At 45.2% G+C, this 14262-nt stretch overlaps 2 protein-coding genes across 4 annotated transcripts in view; one reads left to right on the forward strand and one right to left on the reverse strand.

The window, feature by feature from the left end:
- POLM (DNA polymerase mu) overlaps positions 1-1937 on the reverse strand; it is a 342155-nt gene extending 340218 nt beyond the window's left edge. For 2 of the 3 annotated variants that reach the window (XM_085634917.1, XM_085634912.1), the window contains exon 1: positions 1808-1932. The gene's annotated coding sequence lies outside the window, so the exon portion shown is untranslated. Of the gene's footprint in view, positions 1-1807 lie in introns of all 3 variants that reach the window. The other variant, XM_085634911.1, reaches the window with a different exon arrangement.
- LOC146784254 (N-acetylglucosamine-6-sulfatase-like) overlaps positions 1785-14262 on the forward strand; it is a 115391-nt gene continuing 102913 nt past the window's right edge. The window contains exon 1 of the mRNA XM_085634909.1: positions 1785-2173. Coding sequence (XP_085491035.1) covers positions 2051-2173 — 123 coding nt within the window. The 5' untranslated portion in view covers positions 1785-2050. The remainder of the gene's footprint in view (positions 2174-14262) is intronic.

Here is a 14262-nt window from a genome sequence, read left to right on the forward strand (position 1 = left end):
AAAACAAAGGGGAACGAGTGTATGAATGCTTTTTGAAGCACAAAAATATTTAAACATAACCTCAAAAGAAAGATAACACAGACTGCACTAGGAACAAATGTATAAATGTCTTTTCAAATGGCAACTTCTCAACTTCAAGTACAGCACAATAATTACCACAAGCAGTGATTGGGGGGAAGGGGGTTGGGATTGTCAAGCAGCGTCCTGGAAGGGGTGGTGGAACCTTCCAAAAACATGGGCACTCTGCAACAATAAAGAGCGTGCAAACTGACAGGGAAATACAGTATAGCTAAAGGATGCGTAATAGCAGGGCTTGATGTTGGTCGGCTCTCACCGGTGCTGAGCACTGGCAGTTTTTTTAAGGAGGCTTGAAACGGGTCTCTATCGGGCTCTGTTTTGTGTCCTGGCACAGGCGGTCTGTTTTTTCCCGGACTGTAGTGACAGCAGGCACTTTGACGGGTGCGTGCTCACACTGCTAACTTCTCACTAGTGTGCGCGTGCTCACACTGCTCACTTCTCACTAGTGGAGAAGTTACAGCATGAGGTCATGCCAGGTGAGCGTTGTAGGGGAAGGGAAATCCTTTAAAGAGAGTCATTTTCTCTCTGGATTTCCCTTCTCTTTTTTAAACTCAGAAGCAGCAACATTGTCGTGGTGCCAGTGCTTAATTTGAGCCGGTGGTTTCCGGTGCTCGGCACCTGAACTTTAATTGACAGCACTGGGCCTGTGACAGTCTGCCACAAGGTGGTGCTGTCTGGCTAATTTAGAGATGACCACAACAAGTTAGTTATTAACTCAATATACGTTAAAAAAGAATATTACCTGTCACCCAAGCCATTCTTATAGCTTTGGGGGCCTCAAATAGTCCGAATTCTCACACTTGTAAGAGTGTGAATATTAATACTTGTGTTGTTACTATCAGTGGCAGGACTGGCTGGGGCAATTTGTGGCACAAGGTGCAGTGGCCTCCTGACAAAAGCCCTGGCACTTAGGTTTTTGCAAATTAAACACTGCGTGGTGCTACCAGGGCTTTAAGTGGAAACTTTTTCAATATTAGATACAAGCCATAGTTGCTGATTATTTATCTTATTCAACTAACAACCATCGACAAAGAAAATAGCCCTGACTTGATGTAGGTATCATGTTACTTGTTGTATCATATATCCGCATGCGATGACAGAAACAGCAAAATACAGATTTTTACTCTGTTTTTAAACCACACCCTTAATTACATAGGCCACGCCCCTTTGAGAGACCCCCCCGCAGTTTTATCATCCCACTTAAAGCCCTGTTTAATAGGCCAATACTCCAGGGGAGGCACAAGACACAAGAAGGCATGTCAAATAACACAAAGAAACCACATGGATGCAAGTTTTTGCGAGTGACCCTCTCCTTAACCAATCAGCAGCAAGGAGCGGAATCAAGGCCCACATTGTGACTACAGCATGTCTCAAAGATAGAGCATGCGCGCTGCGTAGATTCGACCTTAAAAGGTACCCAACTTGTGGGAAATCACTTTTTATGGACACCCAGCCTCTTCACTCTCCCCACCCCCGAAAAAAAAACTTGCAATTCTTCACACCAAATGTGCCCGAAACGTTCATGGATCGAATGAAATTGAAATGTTTGTGTTACGTTTTATGCGGATTCGTCAAACTTCAGCGACGTTATTAACCAAGCACCAAAAAAACTGCTTTTCCATGGGATCGACCGTTGTACCCCTTTGTACAGCAGTACAGTGTCGCAATCTCAGCCTCTATCACGTAGAGTTAAACAAGCGAGACGCGTGTTTTCAGCTTAGAGACCTACCTCAGTGGTGTGCGTGCCCCCAGCTCCCCGCCTCCCTCCGGAGCAGTCAGGTGGAGGCGGCCGCTTCGTCATGGTGTCATATGACTTTCAGTCAAACAAGTTGCAAAATGTGAAGTTTTCTCACTTCCTGATTCCAGGGGTGCACTTCATGCAGGAGGAGCTGCGCAGCCGACGCATGGAGCTGCGCGCGCGGGGGCACTGACAGACCCTCGTGGACCGGGAAACTTCTAGCTTCAGGGCACGATGAGGGGGCGCGTGCTCCTGGCTCTGTTGACAACATGCCAGCTCACCTGGGCAGCCGAGACAACGCTCCAAAACATCGTGCTAATCCTGACCGACGACCAGGACATGGAGCTGGGGGGCACGGTGAGTGAGTGCTTCTTCGTTTCCGGCTGTCCCTAGATTCATTCTGCATCCTCCTAGGAGGGGGTTTCATTAAGTCCGGCAGACTTTAGAAAGCAGCAAAATAACTACACGGATCCCAGCCAGGAATGTTGTAGCTTTTAGCCAGCTAGCAACTGTGCGCCGCAGTGAACCGATAGTCTTTTTTGCGTAGTCACTTATTAAAAGGACAATTAACTCGGCATACTCGTTGTATGCATCAGCTGCAGGGTTTCCTCCCCTCCAGTCACACTGAGCATGAATAACAAACAGAGTAAATGTAATAAAAATGGGTGGTCTTTTTACTTTCAGAAGTTTAATGGCCGGATTAAACATGCGTTTTTAACTATAGTTTTGAAATAACCATATTTAGCAAACCCAATGGAAATGTAATGCCTTACTGTTCATGCATAACTAACTAGTGAACCAGAATCCTGACAACTGTGGTATCTATGTGCATCTCGAAGTCTCTGATGATGTGAATCATACCTCCCATTTAACTCCAAATAAGAAATTCCGTAATAAGTTTTCATCAAATAAGTTGACAAAAATACAGCTGCATGACAATCTATAATACTTATGCTTGACTAAGTGCCTGGTTTGGAGTTTGGCAGTCGCAAAACAGCCATCAGGGTGGTTCCTTTCTGTGTACAAAAGTTTGGTGGACAGCTGCTGTCGATTTTGTCCACCGGTCGCCAAACTTGTATCTTTTATTTTGGAAAACAAACTCCCAAAGGAGGAGTTTGTTTTTAAAACAACTAATGACCCCCCACACCCTGTGAGTTTTCTCCTAGGGTGCAGGGATTATTGTAGTTTTTTCCTGCCCCGCACCAAAAGCTGGTGGTGATGGACAGGAAGAAAAAAGACTTTACACCGTCCACCATAAATAGAGTTGTTGGTGTAATATCCTTCATCTGATGCCCCTACTCCATTAGGACCTTGGAGGAAGGATTCTGTCTCCATTGTCAGTGCTTGAGGTCTGTTCATCTCTAAATGAGGCAGGCAAGTCAAGGGTTTTGCAGTTGCAGCGGAGTACCTTGTTTCCCGAACTCCAAATCGGGCCTTAAATTACTAATACAGGGCTCCCACCGACCTGTGTGCTTCAGTGCCTCGTCGGGAGTATTAAGTGCTGTATTAATACTCCTACACCTCATACAATACCATGTGATCCAAATGTTTTACTACCTTAGCTCCGGGCAGGTACCGGTGAGTGTGCACTACTACTTCGTATTTAATTTAGGCCCCTGCACCTATTCTTTTACAAATTAAGCAGTGCTGCTACTTCTGCCTGTGCTACTCCTGCTCTCAGTCTGTGAATCCAGCTTGTAGTGCTAATGTATAACTTTTCTGTGTAAGACAACGTCTTTGCAGTGCTCTTCCCCATGCTGTGACTGTTTTGCAATGTCATAACAAGGGGGCTTCAGGACCTATTTCTAGAAAATGGGTCCCTGTCAATCTATTGTGAAACAAAAACAGCCATTATTGCGGTCCAATGAGCTCATAACACATCTAGGCTTTGGCGCCACTGTGCCTGCTGCACTAATAGCAGCTGCACACCTGCCGTTGCTTGTGTGATTGATGCTTCCATTGCTGCGGACTGACTAGGTTTACTCCCGCTATGCTAGTCTGTTGCGCCCAGTCTGTGTGTTAGGGAAGCTTGCACTCCTGCTATTCATGTCTTACCTACTCTTTGTAATAGAGCATGTAATGCTGCTACTCAAGCTATACTTGTTCTGTGCATGGGTGCTTGCACTTTTGCTTTCTGTACTATAGTTTTAACTGTGAGTAGACCTTTCTCTGGTACTGCTTGTGCGGTACCTATTCCCGGTGTGGCTGAAGCATGTACTGGTTCTGCAAGTGCTGTGCTGCTTGGGTGTCTTTAAAAAAAAAAAATCCTAATTGTAGCAGTGCTTAATTTGTAAAAAAAAAAAAAAAACCTGCCAGGGCTCTTGCCAGGAGGCCACTGCAGCTTGCACTACCCATTTCCCCTGTCAACACTGCCAGAACCAACACAATTACTAACAGTCACACTTCTACAAATGTGATAACTCTGACTTTTCCTGCCCCCAAAGCTATAAGAATGGCTTGGGCTGTTTTTATGTAAATTGAATTAATAAACAACTGTTGTGTTTATCTCTAAATTAGACCGACAACGCCACCATTTGGCATACTGTCATAAGTGCCACTTTTGACAATTAAGTGCCGGTGCCTAGCACCTGAAACCAACAGCTCAAATTAACCACCGATTGGCAGACCACGCTGTACCTACTTTTGGAGTAAGATGGGTGCTTGCTGTTCTGTTTGTCTTAGGGGTGTTTGAACTGCTGCTTCCTGTACTGTAACTGTTCTGTGTGTTTGTAAAGGTTTCACTGTTCCTGCTTGTGAGAGAAGCTTGTGCTGCTGCTGTTCGTACCCCGCCTGTTCTGTTGGAAGGAGGTTTGAACTTCTGCTTTCCATTTTGTTCTTTTTGTCAGGTTGTGAAGTGTGCACTACCACTGCCCATGCTGCGCCAATTCGCTGTGTGAAGCTTGCACTGCTGCTTCCCATGGTTGCTGGTTCAGTGTTTATGTGAAGTTTTTTGCTTCCTGTGCTGTATCTTTGTGCGGCGAAAGCCCCCACTGCTGCTGCCCATGCTATTCTCTGCATTGTTCTACCTGTGCAGTACTTGTTCCAGGTATGAGTGAAGCATGCAGTGATGCTGGCTGCACTCTATGTGCAAGAGGAGCATTTGCTACTGCTGCATGTGCTGTACCTGTTCTGTATGTCCTTGACTCTTGCATGACTGCTATATCTTACGATGTAGGTCTGGCTGACTGAAGCTTGCACGGTTGCTTCGGAGCTGTACCTGTATGCGGGTGAAGTAGATTGCATTGCTGCAGCCCAAGCAGTACCTGTTATTTATCTGAGGTATGCTTTCATTATCAGTGCCTGCACTCAATCGTTTCTGCAAGTAAGGGAAGCTTGCACTACTGCTTGTGATACCAGTCATCAAGTGGGAGCATTTACACAGTGCAGGTATGGACCTAATCTCAATAGCTGCTGCTGCACCTCTTAAGGATCCTTTCTGCCTAGTGCTGTACCTTTTGTGCACGTGAGGACATCTCACTCACTCTGCTGTCCAGTACTGCAACTGTTCTATATGTACAAGGAGAAAAGTCCCTGCACTGTACAAAGGATGTGATCCTCTGCCATTCATGCTCTGTGCCTTATTTATCGCTAAAGCAACATTTGCGAGACGACTCTGGGTGCGCCACATTTTTATATGCTCCTCCACTATAGCTGAGGGTATGTCACGAGCAAGTGTATCCATAGTTTATCCCTACTCTTACTTCTGTCTCCTCAGTAAACGTAATAGAGGCTTGTGGATGGGAGAGTCTCTGATGACCATTTAGTAAAAATGATGTCCCGTCCACAAAATCTCTGTCCATTACTTCCCTTGGGGTACTACACATTCACATCTCACCAGGTCTGGAGGAGCTACCCGGGACAAAGAGCTAATCCAGTCTGGTTTAGCTCACACGGCACCCATTACTCCAGATCTGCCCATCATAGTCTAGATCTACCCTTGATACCTGTTCTTTGTCTGCCCAAATATGCACCCATGTGGACCCTCCCCTCCACTCAGTGTTTTGTGCTGGGACCTACCAAACAACAAGAGAGACTCCTCCCAGGATGTTTGCTCCGTGTCACTTCAATACTCACCCTGCTGAACCTTAGGTGATGCCCCCCCCCCTCCAGTGCAAGAATTCCAAAGATGATGTGCCCTGGACTGGTTGGCTGGAATACGAATGTTGAACAAGGCATCCATCCAGAGCCATTAGGTGCATTTGGCTGAACATCTGAGGATGCTTTGCGGCACCAGCTGACACAAACATCTGCCCAGGAAATGGACTGAAAAGTTGCTGTTGTCCCCGGAACTGCGACCTATCCCACAGCAGTGGTAGTGTCCTCACTCTGGTTCCCACTTGGAAATCAAGGCGCTGGACTGCCCGCTAGGTGAAGAGCTGTTCAAAAGAGGAGGACCGCTAAAAGACCCAGTTGAAGGAGATCTGGGGTATAATTCAATGGAAAGAGCCTGCCCACCATTCATTAGGATGGTCCATTACTCAATTTAACGGTACTCACTTTATTGTCTTTGGAAGAATGGAGGGCTGTATCCTCCTTGCTTGGATTCAAACTCGTGGCCAGCAGACTGTCGTGCATGTCATTTGTGAAGGCTTACCTCACCGAGCCTTCCTTCATGTGCCTTTGTGTGTGTGAACCTGAAGCTCCCATTTTCCAGTCACATAAGTGTGTTGGCTGACCTCCTTTTGGAACTCTTTGAACCTTCATACTACAATGTATAGTTCCTGAGATACAGGAACATATAGTTCCCGTTGATTTGATTCCAACCCTAAAACAATAACTCTTCCAATTGTTGGTGGGAGCCAGTCGATGTAGTGAAGGGCGCAGGACCCTGTGGGTTACCATCCCACTAAACCAATAAGGAGCTAGAAGACCCTAAAGTTGAGGTACCTCCCCAAAGAGCACTCTGGGAGCACCAGTGCCACCCTGAATGATGACGTTGGATAGTTTGAAGGTTATGGCACCTGAATATTAAGTATTAAATATTGTGCCAACACAATATAGCAGCACAAATATCGATGCTCAAAATATTGACTGTGTGTGTGTGTATATGTATGTATATGTGTGTATATATATATTTCACTGAAAAAACCATAGGTTTCACACATGTTATAGTTAGCGGAAATTTTACTGATAAAAAAACCAGTGAAATTCCCCCGTTATAGTTAGTGTAGGCAACTATAACTCACGCGACCGCAATCCTCTGCTGATGCTAATACTGTATTTAGACACTTATTTGCCCATGTCTTCTTCCATACATTTTTAGCTATACATATATTTCAAATATTTTTTTTTCATAAAGACACATATGTCATCAGCAGAAGATTGCGGTCGCGTGAGTTATAGTTGCCTACACTAACTATAACGGGGGAATTTCACTAGTTTTTTATCAGTAAAATTTCCGCTAACTATAACATGTGTGAAACCTATGGTTTTTTCAGTGAATTTGCAAGGTTTTTTTAATGCTAATTCCTAACTATAACGTGTGTGAAACCTATGGTTTTTTCAGTGATATTTGTACGGTTTTTTAAATGCTAAGTTACTTTACGCCATTCGTGGCGTGCGCGCCCACTTAACGCAGTTCGTTCCGTGCGCGCACGGTGCGCTTCGCGCACCGTGCGCGCACAGTAAGCACGCGGTGCGCTTCGCGCACCGCGTGCCCACTTTACGCAGTTAGTGCCGTGCACGCACGGTGGGCACGCGGTGCGCTACGCGCACCGCGTGCCCACGTTACGCTAGATGGGCCATGTACGCACGATGCGCTTCGCGCACCGTGCGCACATGGAGGACATATGATGCACTTCGTTTTGAAAGGTAATATTTTAATTTTTCGTAATTTTTATAAGCCATGCACAAATGGTGCCCTTCGGGCACCATTTGCACACGGGGTGGAGAGAGTGTTGTTAATTTTTTCTTTTATTATTTTTGTTTAAAATATTGTGGTTTTTCACACTTCTATTAGGCCCTGCACATTTGGTGTCCTGCGGCCACCAAAAGCACAGGGGGTGGGGAGAGTGTGGATAGTGTTTTTTTTTTTTACATTTTTTACCGTACGCGTACGGTAAGCGTAATCGGCGAAATTAGCGAAAAAATTAAAATGCATTTTTGGCCTTGGGGGGTCTTTGGGGACTCCCTCAACATGGCTATGTGTGTGGGAGCTGTCTAAACAGCCCCTTTACATGTTTATTGGTTTTATTGAACAACCTAGCTCTCAGTGCGAGAGAGAAAATGGCGGCCGCCGCTTCCTGGTTTCGGCTGTTTCGAATGTTTACTAAGATCTAAGAGCCAATCAGAATCGCGCTCGCGCACGCCACCGTACGCGTACGGTAAGCTTACGGTAAGCGTACCGTAAGCTGGCTCAGATATATATATTGATTTAAAGGCTATTTTCTCAGAATCTACTGAACAGATTTACACCAAACCTACAAAAGGCACTTCCTTGACCTGAGGACTACCTCTCTGCCAAATTTCTAGTAATTCTGTTCAGCCGTTCGGGCTGTAGCCCTGTCTAAAGGTCCTATGGAAAAATGCATGGGAAAAACGCGTTTTGGGACCCCCCTTTTATCTCAGCCCCCGCTTGACGAATCCCCCCGAGACTTTCAGGGTAGGAGCGGAGCGTAGCGCCCCACCTATTTTGAGAAATTCGCGAGGATTCGTCGACCGGCGCCAAAGTTATTCAAAATAGAATGTTGCGGATTTCCTATGGAAAAGGGGTCCTAACTATAACTACCTACTGGCGACCGCCAGTAGGTAATATATGTATACATATACAGATTCACTACTTATCTCCTTATCGTTGTATCCACATACCTTGCTGATATGTGTGTATATGTATGTATGCAAACATATCTCTATATACATATATTCAAGGTATGTATATCTGGAGTTAAGAATGATAGAACACATAGTTTCATCAGCACAGTATTTAAAACTAGAAATTCTGACATACGACCATTTAAACAGAGACTATTCCCTAGCCTTGTGTGCTTCCCCCTTAAACTGACTACTGCATTTCATTTGGTCTGTAACTGGGGTCTAAGACCCAGAGACCCTGTACAGTTTACAATGTGTCTACCCACACACCCCTGAACTTGTAGTTTTGGCCATGATGCTGCAGCCCTGACTCGCGCCCAATCGGCTACTTCCTTTGAGCCTAGCTCTCCTGGAGAGACTAAGACGCAGACAGATCACTGTGGTGACATTGATACGACTTGACAGTACTTGGAGTGTCCCAAGGATAGAATGATGAACTGCTGTGGCCTCGTATTTCTTGTAATCGGTGGTAGATATAACATTGTGTTTGTTTATCTCTAGCAATTGCAGTTGGATTGTCTCAGAGATGCAGACCTTCCCAAGACAGTTCTTAGTTATCTGACTGAAGTGCATTGGTATCTGATGCGAAGGGACACCAGTAGAGAACCACAGAGCCCACCACAGATACTGATCATCAACGACTGTATGCCACAGCACTCATCAATATGTTATCCCTGAATGTGATAGAACCCTGCACTGCTGCTGCCTGCGTTGTGTGTGTTCTGTACGTGTGTCAAGCCTGTACTGATGCTGCCGACGCTTTGCCTGTTTTATGTGTGGAAAGATTGCACTTCTGTTGCCTGTGTTGTGCGTATTCTGCAGATGAGTCAAACTTGCACCGCTGCTGCTGGTTGTGTGCCTGCTTGGTACATGAAGCAAGCTTGCACTGCTGCTGCCCGTGCTGTGCCTGTTCTGTATGTGAGGAAAACTTCCACTGCTGCTGCCAATGTTGTGTGTCCTGTACGTGTGACAAGCCTGCCCTGCTGCTGTCTATGTTGTGTGTGTTCGGTGTGTGTGGTAAGCCTGCACTGATGCTGCCTGTGTTGTGTGTGTTCTGTACCTGTGGCAAGCCTGCACTGATGCTGCCTGTGTTGTGTGTGTTCTGTACCTGTGGCAAGCCTGCAGTGCTGCTCCACATACTTGGCCTGTTCAGTATGTGAGGAAAACGTGCACTGATGCTCCGTATGTTGTGTGTATTCTGTACTTGTGGCAAGCCTGCTCTGATGCTGCGGATGCTCTGCCTGTTCTATGTGTGTGGACAGTTTGCACTACTGTTGCTGTGTTGTGCCTGTTCTGCAGATGAGGCAAACTTGCACTGCTGTTGCTGGTTGCGTGCCTGCCTGGTACATGAAGCAAGCTTGCGCTGCTGTTGTCCTTGTTGTGCCTGTTCCATAGGAGTGGAAAGCGTATACTGCTGCAGCCTGCTTTATACCTCTTCGGTGTATTCCGCAAGCTTGCACTTCTGCTGCCTGTGCTTTGCCCATTCTCTACTTGCGGATAACTTACGAGGCTGCTGGCTATACTCTGCCTGTTTTGATAGTGAATGATGTTTGCACTGTTGCTGTCTATGGGAAAACAACCGTTACAACGCATGCATTACAACGCATGCTTTTACCCCTCATGCCAATACAACAAAAATGGCTTGCTGTAGGGGGTAGTATAAGGTGTTGGATTGAACTCCAACACCTTCCCTACTGTTGCACAAACTGGAGTTGGAATAGTAAATTATACTATTACAAACTCTAGCGCACCCCCGACAGCAAGTCTGGGTAAAACAAATTACGTTGTATTGTAACGTCATACAACCCTCTCTGTGCTGTACTTGTTCTGTTTGAGGGGCACTTGTTCCACCACTACCTTTGCTGTACCCTGTGCACTGCTGCTCTCTGTGCTGTAACTCTTCCACACGATAAAGAAACCTGCGTTGATGCTTCATTTGCAGCACCTGCTAGGTGTATTTGTAAATGCGTTTGCTACGCATGCGTTATTTGGTCAATGAATGCGAGCAAAGTCTGGCACTTTCGTACCTGTTTTCTGTGTGAGTGAAGCTTGCACTGCTTCTGGCATTTTCATACCTGTGTTCTGTGTGAGGGAAGCTTGCACGGCTTCTGGCATTTTCATACCTGTTTTTTGTGTGATGGAAGCATGTACCATTGTTGACTCGACTATTCCTATTTTACGTTTGCAAGGGAAGCTTGCACCACTGTTGCCAATGCTGCACTAGTTCTGTGAGAATGTACCGTTGTTGCCTCGGCTATTCCTATTTTACGTTGGCAATGGAACCTTGCACTACAGTTGCCAATGCTGCACTAGTTCTGCGAGCATGTACCGGTGTTGCCTCGGCTATTCCTATTTTACGTTGGCAAGGGAAGCTTGCACCACTGTTGCCAATGCTGCATTAGTTCTACGAGCATGTACCGTTGTTGCCTCGGCTATTCCTATTTTACATTGGCAAGGGAAGCTTGCACCACTGTTGCCAATGCTGCACTATTTCTGCGTTGGAGGAAAGCTTGTATTGCTGCGCTGTGTGCTGTACCTCTTCAGTGGGATAGGCAAGCTTGGTCTGCAGAGCCCGGTTTTGAAACTTCAGTACGACTCACGAAAACAGCACTTATGAAACTCAGTGGAAGAATAGCCATTTTTAGATGTAAAAAAGGTTATTAATCCGAAATATGTGAAAAACCCAATGGGTTCTTGAGAAAATTGCAAGTCTGTGTTGCATTATTGCATTTGTTGATTTCATTTCGTTCAAACAGCTGCCACTTTGGTCTTGTTTTGCAACATTCCTAAGAGATGAAAAGTAAACGCAAAAATGCAAAAACGTCTTCAGCGCTGGCTGTTTACAAGGAATGATCCACTTGAATAATTGTGTACATATAAGAGAAGCAGGATGTAGCTTCTCATGCTAAAACAATAAAAGAGAATTCATGAGAATCACAAGTATTTGCTTTCTACCGGCCTTTGAGAAACCGACCTGCCATTGTTAATTCAGAAGTTTTATTGTTGCCACTGGACCTAGAGAAAAGTCATAAATCAATAGCCCGGTGAAGAACAGGGTAATCAATGACCTTCATCCCTTGGAGCAGGCTGCATCGACAGCATGAAACTCATTTCTTAACATAGATCATCAATCCGCACTCTTCTTTAATCGAGAGAGCATAGAACTACACATGAAACGGATCATGTCAAATCATTAATGACTCATGGAACATTGGGTAGGGAAAGCATTCAGTCATCCTTCAACAACAATTTTTACAGTACCTTACTCGATGTGGCAAGATTAAAGTTTGCCTGGTCAGAGGAATTTTGAATGTTCTCTTGAAATATAAAGGTGGTAACTAAACTGTGGTACCCTACATCCTTGCAAAACGTATGTATGCCTAGCTGAATTTACAGCATGTCTCGCCCCAATGCTTTCTCCATTCATAACTAGGATTGTGAGTACATCCTTTGAGCAAGGAGCAAGCACCCCACATGCTAAAACATTTAGTTCTACTCCTACTCACCAGCAACCTATCCTGGCTCCTAATGACCCGCCAACATGTGACCAGTGAAGCCTTCTCTTGCTTGTCAAAGGTATACAGAGAACAATGATGAAGCAGAACCTCCTAGAAGATCTTCAACTAAATACGCACCCGCCAGGCCCTTGCGCCTTTTCTAGAAACACTGCCCTTCTTGAGGAGCAACTAAAAGCTCTGAGCAAGGCGCAACAAGAATACCTGTACCCATCACAGTTGACCACCAATTGCTATTAAAATATGCCTGTGCATGGTCCTGCTTACTGGCAGTGCATAAGACTGCTTTGCCTCTGGCCAGATGGAAGTCCACAGCAGCGATACATCATTTCGTACTGGCCCTCCATGACTGATCCAAACTAGCTGGATACTTGGTGCTCCACACTTGTCTTGTTTGCGCCTGGCCTCGGCCCACTGTCTAAGGTAATCAAACACTTTGAAGTTAATTTCCAGATATACGCCAATGACACCCAACTGGCAGTGCAGCGGGACAGGGAAGCTAAGGACAGCCTAGGTGCAATTGGTGATTGTGATTTGATTGTTATAAGACACCATACTTCCGAAGCTTGAGGAAATATTAGTTGTGTTGAGTGGATTATGAGAGAGATCTCGGTAGTGGGGGTTGTCCCTAGTAGCAACTGTCAAAGTAGTAAAAGAAATGGGACTGCTTTTTTACTTTTCTTAAGCCAAGTTACGAAGTCCAACTGTTTAGTGCTATATCTAGTTATATAAAACACTTCCACCAAACTGGCTCAGACCATTGCACAATTCAAAACAATGTAGCCAGACATATTGTCGAAATGACACCAAGAGATCAAATGTAACCTGCACTACAGGCTCTACAGCGGCTCAAAGTATCCTCATGCATCAACTTAAACACGGTGCTCTACTCATAAAACTCATTGGCATTTGTGACCATTATACCTAAAAAGCCTTTTTCAGACCTGCCTGCTTTCTGCACTGTTGGAGTCTGATTTAGTGTTTGGTGGTAACTGAAAATCGTTCAATTTCTGGAGGAAACTGTAAATATCTAAAGTCTGTATCCAGCAGAATTTGTTTTCACTGTACTATTCCTGCGGTGAAGGAAATTCAGCAAGTGGACTTTCCTCTGTATGTAGTTTTCTTCAGAAATAGAGCCTTCACCACAAATCTCCTTCACCACAGACCTCCTGCTTACAGGGTTCATAATGAAAAGACTGGTAGTTAGCGGTATACCCTTGAAAAGGTGGAAGTGCCTTCTAAAGACATTCAAGAAAACTGAAACAGTTCAGTGTTAGAATTGGGCTTCTTGGTTGGCTGAGGTATGCACTCAGGCTAGGCAGGAATCTCCACGCTATGGTAGCTTGGCACAGAGCAGTCAGGCATATCTAAAGAGGCAATGTGTAAAAAAAAATATATATATATATATATATATATATATATATATATATATATATATATATATATATATATATATACTCACACACTCTTTTATTGTCAAAAAAACGAGAAAAATCCAATGAAGACCTTTCAAATTACAACATTAAAAAGGCATAAAAGTTAACACAGTGTACGAAACACATTAGGTTGTTTTAGGTTCCTTACGATAATGCTAGAAAAAGACAAATAGACTTTCTTAATGTTGGAGTGTGCAAGCCATACTCCAAAATTCTGTGGTGAGTTTGTTTATGGCAGGCCCCTCGAGACCGGTTTATTTGTTTTAGAACCAGCCACCTACGATGTCGCGCAAGTCGGTTGCAGAGACCACAGGGATGTCGTTGCTCACAGTATCTTCCTCCGATACAGCGGAGCCACGTCAGTGCACAACATTGGTTCTGATCACGTGGGCGGGCGGAGCTGATGCAACAGAGCTTTCCGTTATCAAGGCAAACCCGGCAGGGCCACTCTGAAAGGGCTTCCCCAGCACTGCGGTATCTGTTGCAGAAACATGATGGTCGGTCTCTACAAAACAGAGTGCTCAATCTTGGTCAAGACAGCCAAGTGGGCCGCATTGAAAAGGCTTCCTCTGTGCTGCAGCGTCTTATGCAAAAACGGGCGCTTGATCTGTAACAAGTGAAGCGCTCGTTCTTTTCCCAGAGCACACTGGCGATCCAGCACACACTGGTCTTAAGCAACGGTACA

This window comes from Triturus cristatus, chromosome 11, assembly GCF_964204655.1.
Source record: "Triturus cristatus chromosome 11, aTriCri1.1, whole genome shotgun sequence".
NCBI lineage: Eukaryota > Metazoa > Chordata > Amphibia > Caudata > Salamandridae > Triturus > Triturus cristatus.